At 46.5% G+C, this 16,357-nt stretch overlaps 1 protein-coding gene across 1 annotated transcript in view; it reads left to right on the forward strand.

The window, feature by feature from the left end:
* TEAD4 (TEA domain transcription factor 4) overlaps window positions 1-16,357 on the forward strand; it is an 80,057-nt gene that overhangs the window by 4,510 nt on the left and 59,190 nt on the right. The window contains exons 2-3 of the mRNA XM_038394842.2: window positions 4,411-4,467; window positions 14,452-14,706. Coding sequence (XP_038250770.1) covers window positions 14,700-14,706 — 7 coding nt within the window. The 5' untranslated portion in view covers window positions 4,411-4,467; window positions 14,452-14,699. The remainder of the gene's footprint in view (window positions 1-4,410; window positions 4,468-14,451; window positions 14,707-16,357) is intronic.

Here is a 16,357-nt window from a genome sequence, read left to right on the forward strand (position 1 = left end):
TGTTTAAAAAATGGAGTTAAAGTAGTTTGAGGTCCCATGTCTGCCTCTGAATCCCTCTGCCAATGTTTGTACACTTACAATATCATTTTCCTAATTTTTAAAAAAGCTTTTTTTTCCCCCCCTCTCTCCCCTGTTGCTGTGTGAAGGACCCACACAAACAACAGGGGGAACTGACTATACAGAGGAAACAATGAAAATGGCCAGATCACATCCACCAAGAAAGATAACTGGAAAAATAAAGACAAATAATAGTTTGTCTCTAATATCTCTCGGTCATAGATGTTACATGTAGCCATAGGTGAAAGAAATTCAGACAAAAATGTAGATCTGACATTGTCCCTTTAAGAACCTAGTTTTGCTTGGCAGGGGGCCCCTCTTGCCCTGCAAATTAACCCAGCAGAAGGTCTATAACCTGCTGACCTTCCCTGGGAAAGGGGGCTGGGAGATCAGAGAGACAAACTAGAGGGCCTTCAAGAGATACTTTCCCATAATATGTGAGGGAAATTTAACCTGTGTGTGGCCTTTTTCTTTCACTTTCAATTGGTGCTACAGTTTGACCTCTAAGAAAGAGGCACCTGGTTTGGGATTGTAGATAGAGGTCCTTGTGTCTTGTGATGTGTTCATTTTTTTTTTTCTGTGAAAGGCCTAATAATCCAGCAGCCTAGAAAATGGGGAGACTTTGTTATAACAGCCCAGCGGGCCCAATTCTGATCTCAGTTACACTGGTGTAAATTGGGAGTAGCTCCACAGAAGTCAGTGGAGTGACACTTGTATCAGACTGGGGTGAGCCCAGAATCAGGGCCAGAAGGTTCTGTATCTGCTTGTACGTGCCCTTTTACAAATGAATTAATCTGATAACCTTTCATGAATACTGACTGTACTACAATCCAGTTATTTATGAGTAACAAGCTGTAAACATTCAGCGGCCAGCACTTTCAAAGTGCATACCCCAAAAATGGGGCATGGGGACATTTCCTGGGCTCACGCAAACATTCCTGCCAACCCCAGGTGCTGGAGATAGACTATTATGTGACTCCTCTGTTTCCCAGTCATTCCTTAGGCCTCAGTTCAGCAAAGTACTTAACATCTTTCTTTAAGTGTATGCTTAATTCCAACTGCAGTCAATGGGACTTAAGCATGTTCCTAAGTGCTTTACTGAATCAAGGCCTTAGTTTAGGTGATTGGAGAGGCCTGAAGTAAAAATTTGCTTCTCTCTCAGGACCACTGAAAGCAATTACTCTGCGTTGGGTGCTAACTGCACTGCTAATGCTACCCAAAGCGGGCAGTCAGATACTATGGTGATGGCCACAATTAGAAACCTAGATAAAGAGAGCACTACAGATCTAAGGCTCTGATGGTATGTCTACACAGTAATTAAACACCTGAAGCCGGTCCGGATCAACTAACTCTGGCTCATGGGCCTCAGCTGTGGGGCTGTAAAATTGGTGTGTAGACGTTTGGGCTTGGGCTTTGGGACCCTGTGAAGGAGGAGGGTCCCAGAGTCTGGGCTCCAGCCTGAGCCCAGATGTTTACACAGCAATTTTTAGCCTGAATCAGCTGAGCTGGGCTGTGCCATGGATCTTTTATTCCAGTGTAGACATATACCTCAGAACTGATATCAGTGCTTACAGCTACTCTCTTGTGAGAATCAGCCCAAGTTCAGCTGCTGCAGTTGCTGGCTTAGTCCTGAAGTTGAATATTTTAGGTGCTCCAGGCAGGATTTTCAAAAGCAGTAAGTATTTGGACTAACTCCGTTCCCATCAGAGCTCTCCTGAAGTTTTACCATTGGCTGAATGGGAGCTGAGTTAGACCAATGTTGCGTGCTTCTGAAAACTCCAGCCTTGAAGGCTAGAGAAAAGGCTGAGAGGCAGCATAGTGTAGTTCAGTGGTTCTCAACCCGGGGGTTCCTGGGGGGGGGGGGGCCGCAAGCAGGTTTCAGTGGGTTCGCCAAGCATGACTGGCATTAGACTTGCTAGGGCTCAGGGCAGAAAGCCAAAGCCCCACTGTGCAGGACTCCAGCCCAGGGCCCCGAGCCCTGCACACTGGGCTGAAGCCTGAGCAGCTTAGCTTCCTGGGAGCCTCCTGTGGTGTGACTGTCCTCTAACCTCAGCCCTGGTTTTTTTTTTTCTATTCAGAAAACCAGTTGTTGTGGCACAGCTGGGGCGGGGAGTTTTTATAGCATGGCGGAGAGGGGGTCAGAAAGAAAAAGATAGCCACCTGACTAGGGGTTCTCAACAACCCAGGATTGGGGAATTAGGAGACCTTGATCTCAATTTTCAAAAGTGACAGATTTTGGGCTCCTCAGTTTTTGGGTACCCAATGAGACATTTTGCAGGCACCTGATGTTCAGAAAGAGCTGAGCACCTGTCCTGTGAAAATTAGGCCCCTTTCAGATGTTTCAGGTTGGGTGTCCAAAATCAGTATCTGGGCTCTGCCACCAGTTGTGAGTAGGTGAACCACTTTGCTCTTTTGTGCCTCAGTCTCTCCATATGTAAAATGGGGAGAGAGATATTTTCACCTCCTGTATTAATTTTGGCTGGGCTCTTCAAGAGTTTTGACTTTCAATGGATTTGGGTGTCAAACTCCTGTAGCCTTCTTTGTAATTTCCAGCCGTCAGTGATAGCGTGAGGAATAATCATTGGCAAAGCACTACAAATGACTTATTGTTTTATTACAGTAACTTTGCTCTAGAGAGACCTAAGCTTTATATTAAGCATTTTAAATAGTTACTCTGCAAGCTTGTGTATGCTTGAATGAACCATTGTGTTTTAACAAACCCATATAAACTAACAAGGTTGATAATTCCAATGTGGACGAGGACACAATTATTTCAGATGACTTTGGTTAGCTCTCTCACTTCTTTTATGTTGGTATAGATCCTTCCACTTCAGTATCACCAATCCCAATTTCCTCTGGCCTAAATGAGAGCAGAATCAAGCCCTGAGTCGTGCGTGCTCTTTTGAGTTCTGTATTCTGTTCTTCCATCATCACGAATGGCACCTACTGGATCGTGCCAAAGGCCACACACGCAGTCATATCTCATTGCATCCTGTTTGACTACGTAATCAGGGGCTGCACTGATGGAAATTCTCATCCCTTCTTGTTTTGATTTCTATCACTGTGCTGGACACTGCATCCTCTCTTTGGTTCAGACCAGGCTGAACTACTGCAGTCATTTAAGACTCTTGTTTTGCTTTACTCAGGAAGTCAGGTGTCATGCATGCAGCAGCTGCTGCAGGGAGATTCAATGTACCAAGCAAACTGAGTGCGTGCTTGGGCTTGTATTAAGCACTCAGTGAGAACCCAGGCTTGCGTGTGATACGATCTCAGAGTAGCAGTGCTACAAAAGACCTTTCCTTTACAAAACAGACTTGTCCGGTAGGGAGACAGGCACAGCAACCGCACTGTGCAGTCTAAAGGAGCAGTGACTATCAGTTTGTCTGACATACATAACAGCAATCTCAGTTCTCCTTTCTTCCCTGCCTATCCTTCTGCTGCTGCTCACCTTTCCCCACTACCCAGTAGAGTTCATGCTTCACCTATTACTTGCACTTGAAGCTTTTTGCAAATTCAGATATTCCCAAATATCATTCAGATGACTAGGCTTCTGAATCGCTCTCAAATTTCAGCATCAGCATAATTACCCTTCCCTATGTTGAAGCCTATCTTGGGTCAAGATGTGTGCTAATGTCCTTCCTATCAAGAACACAGGGATCAAGAACTTGCTTCGCAACTGCACCTATTGAGTGCTGATAGTACAGTGCTGTACAAGACACAGACAGCTATCAAGACTGCCCCTGCTTCAAAGAGTTTATAATCCAAAGAAGTCAGACACAGCGTAGATTGGATGCACTGGGAATGACTAGGATGTAAAAATACATACTGTTGAATTCCTGTGGACATCAGGGAAGAATGTAGTCTTCAGGAGGAATTTGAATGAGGAGACGATGGAGACTGAATGGAGGGAGTTGCATGGAAGAAAGCCCAGATGTGAGAGAAATGGATCAATGTGGCATCAGGCCTGATGTCATTGGGGGAGCAGAATGGTCAGGGAAGAGACTAGGTTAGAGACGAAGGCCAGGGCAAATTTCTGTAAGGACTTGAAAACGAGGAAAAGTCTATAAACTCAGGTTCTGATCCAGCTCCCACTACAGTTAATAGAAAAACTCCCAGGATGAAATTGAAGTCAATGGCAACACCCCCATTGATTTCAGACAGTCCCTGCTCCAAAGAGCTTATTGACTCATATTGATGTTTGCTGCTCTTCTCTTTTTGCCCTGAAAACTTTAGCTAACCCCACATATTCTTGTATGTCGGCCTTCTTCTCCATTTCCAGTCATTTTTATTTTAATTTGTGGGCATCCCTTCCTGAAGACACATTTATTTATTGCATGCATTCTTCTTTTTCAGAGGAAGTGAGCTATAATTAGAGTGTCCCTTAGGATTTCTGAGCCTCCTTCCACTCTGGTGAGTTTCAATGCTATTTCCCATTGCACCTTACTAGCTAGATTTCTTAATTCCCCAACATATGCCTTCCTCAGATCAAAAGCTCTTGTACTGCTGCATTGTGTGAACACATCCCTTGTCGTGCTGATTTCAAGTAACTGGTTGTTACTGGTTCCTATTATTCTCAGACAATGCCTCTCTCTGAGTAAGAAGCAGCTGTAGAGTGCCTTCTTCTCTGGCTGGAATCTTTACTCTATGGGTTGTTAGTTGGCATCTATGCTATCTTAGGAAGTTTTTTGCAGATGTCCAGATGGTATTTGTTACCCAATAGACACCTAGATACAATAGTTAAAATCCTCTACAAGAACAGTGTTTCATGACTCAGCATACCCTGAGAGTTAGCCCAAGGATTTTTCATTATTTGTATTAGTGATGCATAGGGGTCCAACCAAGATTAGGGTACCATTGTACCAGACACATAGCAAGTGATAGTCCCTGCCGTGAAGTGTTTACAGTCCAAATACATAAGACAGATAAAGGGTGAGATGGGAAACAGAGGCACAGAGACTTGCTAACGGCACACAGTACATCAGGTCCAGAACCATGACTAGAATCTTTGTCACCTGACTTCCAGCTCAGTGCCCTATCCACTAGAGCACACTGCCTCTCATTCCCATGCTGGTGTCCAGGAGGTGTGTAGCAGGGGATCTGTGCCTAGCATATTGTGCCTGATACTGACTCACTAGCAGGGAGAGGACTTACACAAAGCAGCTCTAAGAAAGCTGAACAACTGTAGACAGCTGGCTGCCATACTCCACAACCTCAGGAAAGTATGATTTTTGTGTTGAGTGGAGCAGCTGTCGCAGACACTGCAGAGGAAGCTGCTACCAACAGTAATAACTTGGAGGATAGATATTAGGAAGCAGATGTGTCAGCTTATGGAGTCTGTGTTAAGGATGCCCTCCCTGTCAATGAGGCCTCTGCTGAAGAGCCCTTGGCAGCTGTCTGTCCCTGCAGGAACTCTGAATCTCAATGAGATGCCATGTGTGAGAGGGAAGAGAGCAAGCACTGAAATTACCAGTGCTGGGGAGAAAAATTGAACTGAAGCTGCTGGAGCTGTAAGGGTTTTGCCCTGTTATGCTTGCGTTCATTTTCCACTGCCCACAGAGCTGCTACATTAAAAGGAATCAGTAGGGACAGACCATGACACAGAGAAACATAGGCACCAAGAATGAAGGGGAAAAATAGGAAAAGACAGAAGGAAGTGTAGCAGCAGTGAATGTAGTGGTGGTGTGAGGTGCCAGCCTGTTTGATCTGTGCAAACGTGAGTGTAGCCCCCCCCCCCAAAACAGAAGTAGCCACCTCGCTACAAAAAATAAGGAGGGGAAGGGCTTCAGAAACAAGGATCAACTTGTGATGGGGAAGAGAGAATGAAAAAACAGGGAAAAGGAGTAAAGATCACTAGCTCAAAATGAGGCACCAAAAGGGACATTGAGAAGAGAATTCCGGACAACACCCACTTCTCTAAATCAGTGGACAGTGCCCAAAGGAACCCTGCCTGGATATGCGAGTTCAGAGTGAAAGGAAATAGGTGGAGGTGGATAGAAAACGGAATTTACATTGTGTGGGAAATTCTGACATTTCAAAATTTTGTTTGTGCCAAATCTGCAAGTCCAGGTTTCAAAATTTTTCTGCAAAAAGGAAAGCCTAAAATATTTTGAAATTTGGAAACACTGAAATATTTTGTTTTAGATAACATCTAAATATCTTGTTTCCATGTCAAATTGTTTCATTTTGGTAATGTCAAAGCATGATAGTATAAAATATTTTGTATATATTACACTTCTTATGAAATATAGTATATGTTAAATATATGTAACATTTCTAATATACTATATAAATCAATAATGTAATATGAAAATCAAAATGTATTGAAATGATGAAGTTGAAATGGAAGATTTTTACCTTATCTAAATGAATCATTTTGACACAATCCAAAGGAAAGAAGAAAGTCAAAACAATTCATTTACACTTTTTCCTGTCAAAACTTGTAGTTAAATCAACACCTTCCTGAAAAATGTTTCGATTGCAACAAAACATTATTTTCTTGTTCCGTTGAAATTTTTTGACCAGCTCTAGAGGAAGGCTGGGCTATCACAGAGAAGCCTCCTCCTCCCTCAGCCCTCTAAACCAGCTTTCTCCTCTTGGTTTGATAAATGGCTGTTTTGGCCAAGTTTAAAGGGCAAGATGGACAGTCCTGTAAATTGAAGTCTCAGGCAAAAGAGAGCAGGTACAATGCAGGTAGCAGCAGTTCCAGCTTCTATATCACTATAGCTCATCCCTGATCCCTATTGAGAGATGGTCAAACGTTCTGGCCAAACTCAGACCCACTTGTCTGAGTTCTCCTTTCATGCTAGTATACAGCAGGAGTAGCTTTGGTGAGTGCATCAGTCAAAGGAGAATCAGGCCCAATGGGTGGGAAAGCTGGAGTCAAATGCTCTTGGGCTTCTGATCTGCTTAGAGTGTGAAAAAGGTGGCAGAGAGAGGGAAAAAATCAGGAGGAAGAAGTAAGGTGAGAGAACTTCTAATGAGAAATAAATAAATGTGGTGTCTGTATACAGCACATCTGTCTAGTTTGGAGAGATCATCTATCCCTATGATAAACCACAGGTTCCCCTTTAGCTGCAGGGGTGCTGGAACAATTTGTATAGTGGGGAGGCTGAGAGCCATTGAACCAAAGTGTAAACCATATGATGGAAACCACTTCAAACCGGGGATGCAGCAGCACCCCTAGTTTCAGCATCTATGTTTGGCTGGACAAACATTAAAAACAAAGGTTGAATATGACTTGGGGATGGGCCAAGGGGTTCAAATGACAGTTTACTAACAAACCTGAAAAACCAAGAAATAATGGGTAGGCTTCACAGCACTTGGACTCTGCAGACTTTGCCTGATCCTAATGCAGACGTGTCCCCCAGCACAGCGCTGTGGCTATGCCAGCGCAGTGCCCATGCCAGCGCAGTGCCCATGCCAGCGCAGTGCCCATAGCGTAGACCCATCCCTGCAGTGAGTACCGGCCTCGGCTGGGTTAGAATGAAAAGTGGTGACCTAGAGGTGCAAGATGAGAAACATTTTTTAAAAAATTGGGCAGCTTCAAGATTGCCAGTGTCTGAACATGGGTCTCCTCTCTCCCTGTGTATGCCAGCGTATCTCCACTGATTTGGGCCAGTCCGAGAGACACTCGGGACTGCTGCCTCTTCGCTCCCAAGGGCCCCTTCATGCTCCCCACGCACCTCCAGAGCCTGTAAGGGCTTGCCGAAGCAAACAGTCAGTGCCCAGCAAGCGAGAGTGTAAATCTACCTCGCGCTAGGGTGCTGCCCACTGTCTGTGTGGACCCTGCAGCCACGCACTAAAAGGCATCATCGAGCTGTCGAGAGATTTTTTCAGAAAAGAAACAGTTTAAGCACCCCCCGGCTTGGTTTTTGATTTACACAATCCCTGGTTCCTAACCCCATTACACACACCCACACCCCTCCTGACCGTCACTTCTTAAACATTTATTTACCTGAGCAACGTCTTTTCCATTCACCTTGTCCACCCGTAACTCCCCCAAGCCATGATCACCTTCCACCTCTAGGGGGGTGGACAACAAGAGGCCATCACGCTCATCAGCGTGCCTCACAAGCAGCTGGGTTTCGGGGTTGGTTTCCGCTGTATCCACCAACGGTTGGGCCAAAGGGTCTCCTCGGAACTCTCACTGATGTAGCACTTTCTCCACACAAGTCCAGAGGTGCTCGGGGCTAAAACAAAGTCCGAAGTTCTCACGGGGGTGGTGAAGGAGTCCATGTTTCCACAATTTCTAAAACACGCGCTCTTGGTAAAAGATGGCCTGTTCTGCCTGACGCTGGGACTTATGGGGTGATGGTGCTGTGCTCTGATTGGCAGAGGGGTCACACGCCCCTCTTCTGGGTGGTTCACCCCATCCCAGAACCTGCCCAATTTTGGCCAAATCTGCTCTCGGGGTGACCTGATTGGTAGAGGTTGGTGAGAGGAGTTGTTAGAGGGGTCACATGAATCATTTCTGGGCGGGTCATCCCGCCCCGGAACTCGCCCTCATTGGTCAAATCTCCTCTTGGGACCAGTCCTAGCGGGACAAAACCCATCCTGATTGGTAGAGGGTGACCCACTTCTGGAGAGGACATCGCACCCTGGAACTTGCCCTGATTGGTCAAATCTCCTCTCGGGGCAGTCCTAGAGGGGTGAAACCCATCCTGATTGGTAGAGGGAAGTGGGAGGAGTTGTTAGAGGGGTCACATGACACACCTTGCTTCCAGTCATGTGGCAGCCTTGACCCTGGAAGTAATACCCCATGGGGTGGGCCTTCTGGTGAAGGGTGGCAGGAGTCAAGGGGTGGGCTTAAGGGGTCAAGGGGCGGGTTTAGGGTTTGATTCACAGTAGGGCCCTTATACTACTTTCTTGCTGGTGGCCGCGCTCACACTTTTACCTAAAATACTTAATTAGCTTGAGGAAAACCAAATATATACCCACAGATACACGTCCAAGTCAATGTAATTTATTTATTGCTAGCTAGTAAGTCTGTTGGGAAAAGTGACATTAACAAACATACAAGTATCACTTTTCACACCAGACTTACTCAGCCCTGGCAAATCTGGGGACAAATTAAGCCCTGGCTGGAGAGTCGGGGGAGGCAGTGGAGGCCAGGGGAGATGGGGGTGGGAGGCTGGGGGAGGCAGCAGGAGGCTGGAGCCTGAAGCCCCATGGCCAGAGCTTGAAGCCCCATGCCAGAGGATGGGGCCCAGGGAGAGACCCCAAAGCCCTGTGGCTGGAGTCCGGGGCCTGCCGCTGCACAGCCAGACCCTGGAGCTGGAGCTCAAAGCCCCACAGTCAGAGCCGGCTGCCCCACCACCCCTGGAAAGGCGGGACACTCACCGGCTGCCAGCTCCTACAACAGTGGTTCTCAAACTATTGTACTAGCAACCCCTTTCACACAGCAAGCCTCTGAGTGCGACCCCCCCCTTATAAATTAAAACCACTTTTTAATATATTTAACACCATTGTAAATGCTGGAGGCAAAGCGGGGTTTGGGAGGGAGGCTGACAGCTCACGCCCCCCCCATGTAATAACCTCCAGACCCCCAGTTTGAGAACCCCTGTCCTACAGCATTGTGTCCCAAGTGACTCCAGATTGGGGGAGGGCCCAACCGCTGCTGGTGACCCCAGCAACCTAACACCAAGGTAGTGCATCCAGGAGAAACGGGTGTGTGTGTGTGCTACTTTGCCCTCCCTCCCCCACCCCTCCCCATCACAGCCCAGGAGCTGTGGCTGCAAGAAAAGCCCCTGGTGGCCACATTTGAGAAATGCTGCGTGGGAGGTAGATTAATACCACAGCTTGCCACACGCCCAGGGCATGTCTTTATGGGCAGCGTTACAACGCTGCCGCCACAGCGCTTTAACGTGGCTTGAGTAGTGGCAGCATAGCGCTGAGAGAGAGCTCTCCCAGTGCTCTAAAAATACCACCTCCATGAGAGGAATAGCTCCCAGCACTGGGGCACTGTTTACACTGGCACTTTACAGCGCTGAAACGTGCTGCACTTGGGGGGGGGTGTTTTTTCACACCCCTGAGGGAGGAAGTTGCAGCGCTGTAAAGTGCCAGTGTCGACAAGCCCTAACTGTTTGTTTAGAAAAAAGAAAAGGAGTACTTGTGGCATCTTAGAGACTAACAAATTTATTAGAGCATAAGCTTTCATGAGCTACAGCTCACTTCATCGGATGCATTTGTTTTTTTTTTTCCCACCAAATGCATCCGATGAAGTGAGCTGTAGCTCACGAAAGCTTATGCTCTAATAAATTTATTAGTCTCTAAGGTGCCACAAGTACTCCTTTTCTTTTTGCAAATACAGACTAACATGGCTGCTACTCTGAAACCTGTTTGTTTAGAGAAGCCCTAAGAGACTTCATTTGAAGTCAGTGTATCCTGTGGCTGGAGAGCAGGGTCCAAGGAGTTGACTGACTCTCTGGCACCAGCCTGCATGTTTTCTCCACGGTATCTCCCCCCTGGCCTCAAGCCCTATCGAGCCAGAGTTCATGGGCTCTGCTTCCCATCACCCTGAGGGTTGTTGGCACAGATTTGTCCCACAGTTCAGTTAAGCGATCTGCCTGTGACCACAGGTGCTGGAACAGGGGGGCCCAGAGGCCATGGCCCTCCCATGTTTTACCAGCCGTAAGGGCAAATGACGGGGGAGGGGGCAGAGAGGAATGAGCGGGGGTGAGGGCTCAGGGGAAGAGGCGGTGCAGGAGCGGACACCTGTGGCCCCCCCCCCACACTTTCAGAGTGCTTCCTCCACTCCTGCCCATGACTCGTAGGGCTTCTCTACACAGCAAAATGTGTGTGTTTCAATTGAATTCACTCCATTTGCTTGCTACAGCGTGGCCAGCTCAAACAGTCTTAAAGGTGTTAAATTGAATACATGGCCGTAAGGGGAGGTTGTAACTGAGTTCACACCCCTTGAGTTCACACTACAGACCCTACCTTCCCTAGGCTATAGCCGTGGCTACATTAAGATAAAAGATGTGTTTAACGCGTTAGCTAACGCATGTTACAATCCAATCAGCATGAGGCAAGTTGTAGTTTTAAGGTGTTAATTGGCCAGGGTCAATCTTTAGGGCTGAACATGTATTAAAATTACAGTTTACTTTGTGCCCCCTTGAATTTTAACATAAAAACTCACCTTTTACCCTAGCATAGACAGGGTCATAGTCAGGGCCCCAGGGAGCAAGAGTGTTTTTAAGCATGAGAAAAGAGGTGCTAAAACATGTGGCTTTTTCCTTTTTTTATTCCTGATCCTCCCCTGAGGAGATCTGACTCAAAGGTCTGCCTCTCATTCCACAGTAGCTGAGTCTCTTGGATGTCTGCATAACCTTGTGCAGCGCACCTGCCAGTGGAGTAGGCTGTTGGTGATTGACATCTGGCACTGGGGCAACTATTAGTCACTCATTTTACGCTCTCTTAAAGGCACAGTGCCGGTTTCGGTTCAGTTCTTACTACAGTTTACGTATCGTGGCTAAGGGCTGAATTTCAGTTACCCCGATGCCTTTATCTTCCTTTCTCATGTTTTCTGTGGGGAATACATGGCAATGGGACCTAGCATCCAGTTCCTTGGAGTTCAGTGGGAAACAAAGTAATCTCCCCTGAATAGAGTTCTAATTTAGGGTACGTCTACACTGCCCATGTTACAGTGCGGCTGTGGCAGCGCCATGACATGGGCAGTATAGATACGCTTTATTGCTGGGGGAGAGCTCTCGTGGTGATTTAAAAAAAAACCCATCCCAAACAAGCAGTGGTAGCTTTATCGCTGGAAGCGCTGCTCCTGGCGATAAAGCACTATCTATACTGACGCTTTTTAGCACTAAAACTTTTGTCATTCAGGGAGGTGTTTTTTCACACCCCAGAACGACTAACGTTTTAGCACTGAAAGTGGCAGTGTAGACACAGCCTTAGATTGAATCTGTGTCCTCCACTCTGCAGCATGGTATCTTACAGTCTCCAGGCAACCAGCTGATTAGTCACTTTGTGTATATTATTCTTATTATTATTCTTGTTTAATTTATTTATTTATTAGAACATTATGCTTTTTTCCCCCAAAGCTTTTGTGTGGGCTTTTGTGAATATTTAAGATGTAAAATGAGTGTGGATGTCGCAAAATCTTGTGAAAACCAGTTTTGTCAGTTCTCATGATTTTATCGTGAATCCTGCATTATTTGGTGTTTTTCTTAAAGCTCCAGTTCCTGGAATCATGTGAATTCATGAGAATCTCAGGTTTCTTTCTTTTTTTTTTTTCTTTTTAAGTAAGATTCTAGCCCTCATGGGGGTGGAGAAGAGCGTGAAAACGTGAATCCGAAAGACTCCGAAACCAAAAAGCAAATAAAACGAGCCTGACATTTATTACTTTTAAGCCAATCTCGTGATTTTTTTTTTAACCCAATCCCATAACTTTGGAAGCCTCACTCCTGATTTTTGAATGCTTGGGGTTGGCAAAACTGGGAAACCTCCTCCTTCCCAGCACAGGCCTCACAAATTGAACAGCATCTCCAAGTCTGTTGGAGTGTGATGATTGCTCCTTAGGAGCCCAGACCTACTCTGGGAACAGAAGGAGAGCAGTCTGCTCTTTCTGTTTCATTTCTCTTGTCCCGTTAGCCCCTTCAGTTCTGCTTTTCCTCTTCATATCTTACCCCTCTCTCCCCCGTATTTTCTTCCTTCCTTTTTACTCTTCTTCTTCCCAGTCTCCTTTTCCTTGGAGATCACATTCTTCTCATTCAGTCTGTATTTCTTCCTTTCTCTCTTTCTCCCTCTATTACTGATTAGCTTTTGTATTCTGGTGGCACCTACTTGCCCCAGCTGTGACAAGGGCCACATTGTGCTAGGCCCCTCTCTAGACAAGTCACAGCACAGAGACAGCCTCTGCCCCTGAGTGTTTGCAGCCTGTGTCAGACAAAACACAGCTTACATGACTCTTTATAGTTCTTGTCTGTGTTTGTCTCTCTTCCTGTTCTTTCGCCTTTCCTTCCTTCTTACTTCTGGTTATCTTTCTCTCTCTTTGCTTCCTCGGCTCAATCTTCATGTCTCTATCGTGCTTTTTCTGGTTTTTCCATCCGTCACTTTCCCCTCCTCCCGCTTTGCTTCCAGCTGTAGTCTCCTTACTCTGTGTTTACTCCCTATTTACTGCCACTCTGTCTCTCTGCTCTGGACTATCCCTCTCCTCACCTTGTTTGAGCCCTCTCCTCTTCCCTGCCTATGTGGGCGGAGGCTTGACATGTTTTCCCCACTGCTTGGCTCAGGGGAGTGGTAAAGTGGGATTTTTCAGCTCTTTTGTTCTCTTTCACTATGGCTTGAGAACCACCATTCTGCCCTGGTGGCTCATAGAGTGAAACATTTGGAGAACTAAGCAGCAGGGGATCGAGGTACTACAAGTGGAGATGGGTCTATAGGAGAGATTCATTCTATGGATCAGCCAGCAGGGCTCCACGGACCATAAATTGGAGTACCACTAGCTAGCAATCTGTCTTCTATGTTACAGGGATTTATAAAGTATCTATTATTAGCAGTATTATTGTAGTGCCCTGAGCTGCACAAACACACAGTGAGAGAAGTCCCTGTCCCAAAGCACCTTAAAATCTAAATAGACAGGACAGATAGGAAACTGAAGCACAGAGAGGTGAAGTGACTTGCTGAAGGTCACCCAGCAGATCAGTGGCAGAGCCAAGAACAGAACCTCAGTCTCATGACTCACAGTCCAGTGACTTATCTACTAGCCCATGCTGCCTCGCCTCCTTTCAGGCTGGGGGTGTTCCATTAGACTGCCTGGCTTTGAGGCACTGCTTTTAAAAATTGCAGCTGATCCCAAGAAAGCAGAAATGTCAGTGTTAAAAATGACACCGATCGCCAACTGCAGGCCCGTGAAACTGTATCTAAGACAATTCTTTAGGCAAGAGTAATGATTAGATAATTCATCAGAGCTTTATTTTGTGTCATGTCTTTCACACAGACTGAATCCCTCCATGCTTTGGAAAGTTAAATAATACAGTTACAGAGATAATGACAGCCAAGGGAGAGGAAAATTAAGAGGCAAAGGAGAGAAGACGTGTTTTCAGATGAGAATTGAAAAAAAATGGAGAGTTAATGAACCAAAGAGATAGAGGGAGGCTGTCCCAGGCAGAAGTACCTGCAGAGGAGAAGGCTCTCCCTTGCAGCAGTAATAAGATTGTGTGACGGGATAGCGACTGCTAAGACCGAGGAAATCTCCTCTGTGGTTCTGCATAGTTTATTGCATTAACTGTAAACCGTCTTGACAAACTGATCTTGTGAAAGCCAGGGGCCTGCACTCAGCCAAGGACCCAGCATGGGATCGGCCCTGAACTGGTTTTTACTTTCCCATAGTCTTTATGCTGGGAGGCATCAGTAACTGAGACAGTGTGTTTGTCATTGAAGGTTTTGTGGCTGCTTCTCCAATTGGCGCCTTGGAGTTTCTAGCTGGCACCATTACCTCCAACGAGTGGAGTTCTCCCACCTCCCCTGAGGGGAGCAACGACTCAGGGGGCAGTGAGGCCTTGGACAAGCCCATCGACAATGATGCCGAGGGTGTGTGGAGTCCGGACATTGAGCAGAGCTTCCAGGAAGCGCTAGCCATCTACCCGCCATGTGGACGGCGGAAGATCATCCTGTCGGACGAAGGCAAGATGTACGGTAAGGAGAATGGAGGGAGCTTCCCACCACCAGAAGGAGTGAGATCTGTGCAAGCCCATCTGTTCTGCAATGTAGGATGGTCTGAATGAGATCTTGAGATGGCCAAGAACAATGCAGCAGCTCAGATTCAATACATTTTTTAAAAGCAACCAGAATTACAGAAAGAAGTGTGGGAGGGTCAAAACTGAGTTTAAAAGGAGACCAGATTCTTTTCAGGGAGACCAGTTAAGCGGTAAGACAGAACCGGGCATATTGCTGATACAGGTCTTGGATAAGTGTAATATAGTGGCTTAATGAATGTGAGCATGTGGCATCCCCCACAACCATCATTATGTTCCCCTAAACTTTAAGTGGGAGAGGCCTGTGATTCGGTGCTGAAGGTCCCAGGTTCAATCCCCACTGATGGCCAGGGTGTTTGTGTACGGAGTTACTGACTTTGAGAGTTCCTTGGGGGTGCTCAATCTCCCCTCAGGCCCTGCCTCTTTCTACCTTATTCCGCCCCCAAGCACACCCCACCCTCACTCTGCCCCCAGCATCTCCTGCAAGCTGCTGAACAGTTGATTGTGATGGGTAGGAAGTGCTGGGGGGGAAGTGGGAGGTGCTGGGGGGTGGGAGGAGCTAGCTGCCAGTGGGTGCTGAGCATCCACTATTCTTTTTCTGTGGGTGCTCCAGCCCCAGAGCATCCACAGAGTCAGCACCCATGTTTGTGTGTATGTGTCCAGGGGTTGTTACACAGCCTCATTATATGGCCTTTGAATGGGAAATCTTTGAGCACAAGCTGCATATGAATTCTGCTCTCTGTGCTTCCTGGTGACAATATTTTGTCTACTTCCAGCCCTGGTATGAATATTTTTCGCCTTTGGGCTGTTCTCAGCTGGCTAGGACAGTGCCCCTTTTTTCTCTAAGGACAGAATGATAGAGACAGTAGCTTCCTACAATCAGGAATAAAGAGATGCATCAGCCTGCAGCAGAGTGGGGGAAAGTATCTGGCTGGGGCTGTAGAAAAGCAGATAAGGATATGTTTTACAGGTCGAGTGGCTCACCCAAGGCTGTTATATAGTAAAGGTGGTAACTATCTTGAGTTAACTGGCAATCAACTCATGCAAGAGGGGAAAAAAGACAAAGCATAGGAGTTAAGAGGAAAAATTCTAGTGCTTAAGTGGCAAGACCAAATGAGATGCTGAGATGGCACAACCTGTGGTTAAAAGTCTCCGGAAAAACAATTTGTCACTCCGCTCGTCAGAATCTCTTCTGACATCTCTTTTCCCCTTCCCAACCAGTTTTTTTTCTGGATTGCACACCTCCACCATGGTAGTTTGGTTCCCTGCTCCCAAGCTTCAAGCGCAGCAGTTCGCAGGTCATTCTGTGGGCTGATTGGCTTCTGATAGACCCATCTAGATAGATCAGGCCTTCAGTTTGGCATGGGTGAAGTTCTTCTAAGCCCTTCTCTACAAAGGAAGGTTTTACCAGTTACACTTGTACAGTGTTATACCTATAGCAATGGTGCTCAAACCTGTGGTCAGGGGTCCACGGATATATCTGAGAGGTCCGCAAAAGACTTAGACTGAACAGAATTCAATTACACATACAGACAGTAGATTTCCAAAAGAGTCTGCAGCTCCATTCACATTTTTGTAGGGGTCCACAAATG

Source organism: Dermochelys coriacea, chromosome 1 (assembly GCF_009764565.3).
Source record: "Dermochelys coriacea isolate rDerCor1 chromosome 1, rDerCor1.pri.v4, whole genome shotgun sequence".
Taxonomy (NCBI): Eukaryota; Metazoa; Chordata; order Testudines; family Dermochelyidae; genus Dermochelys; species Dermochelys coriacea.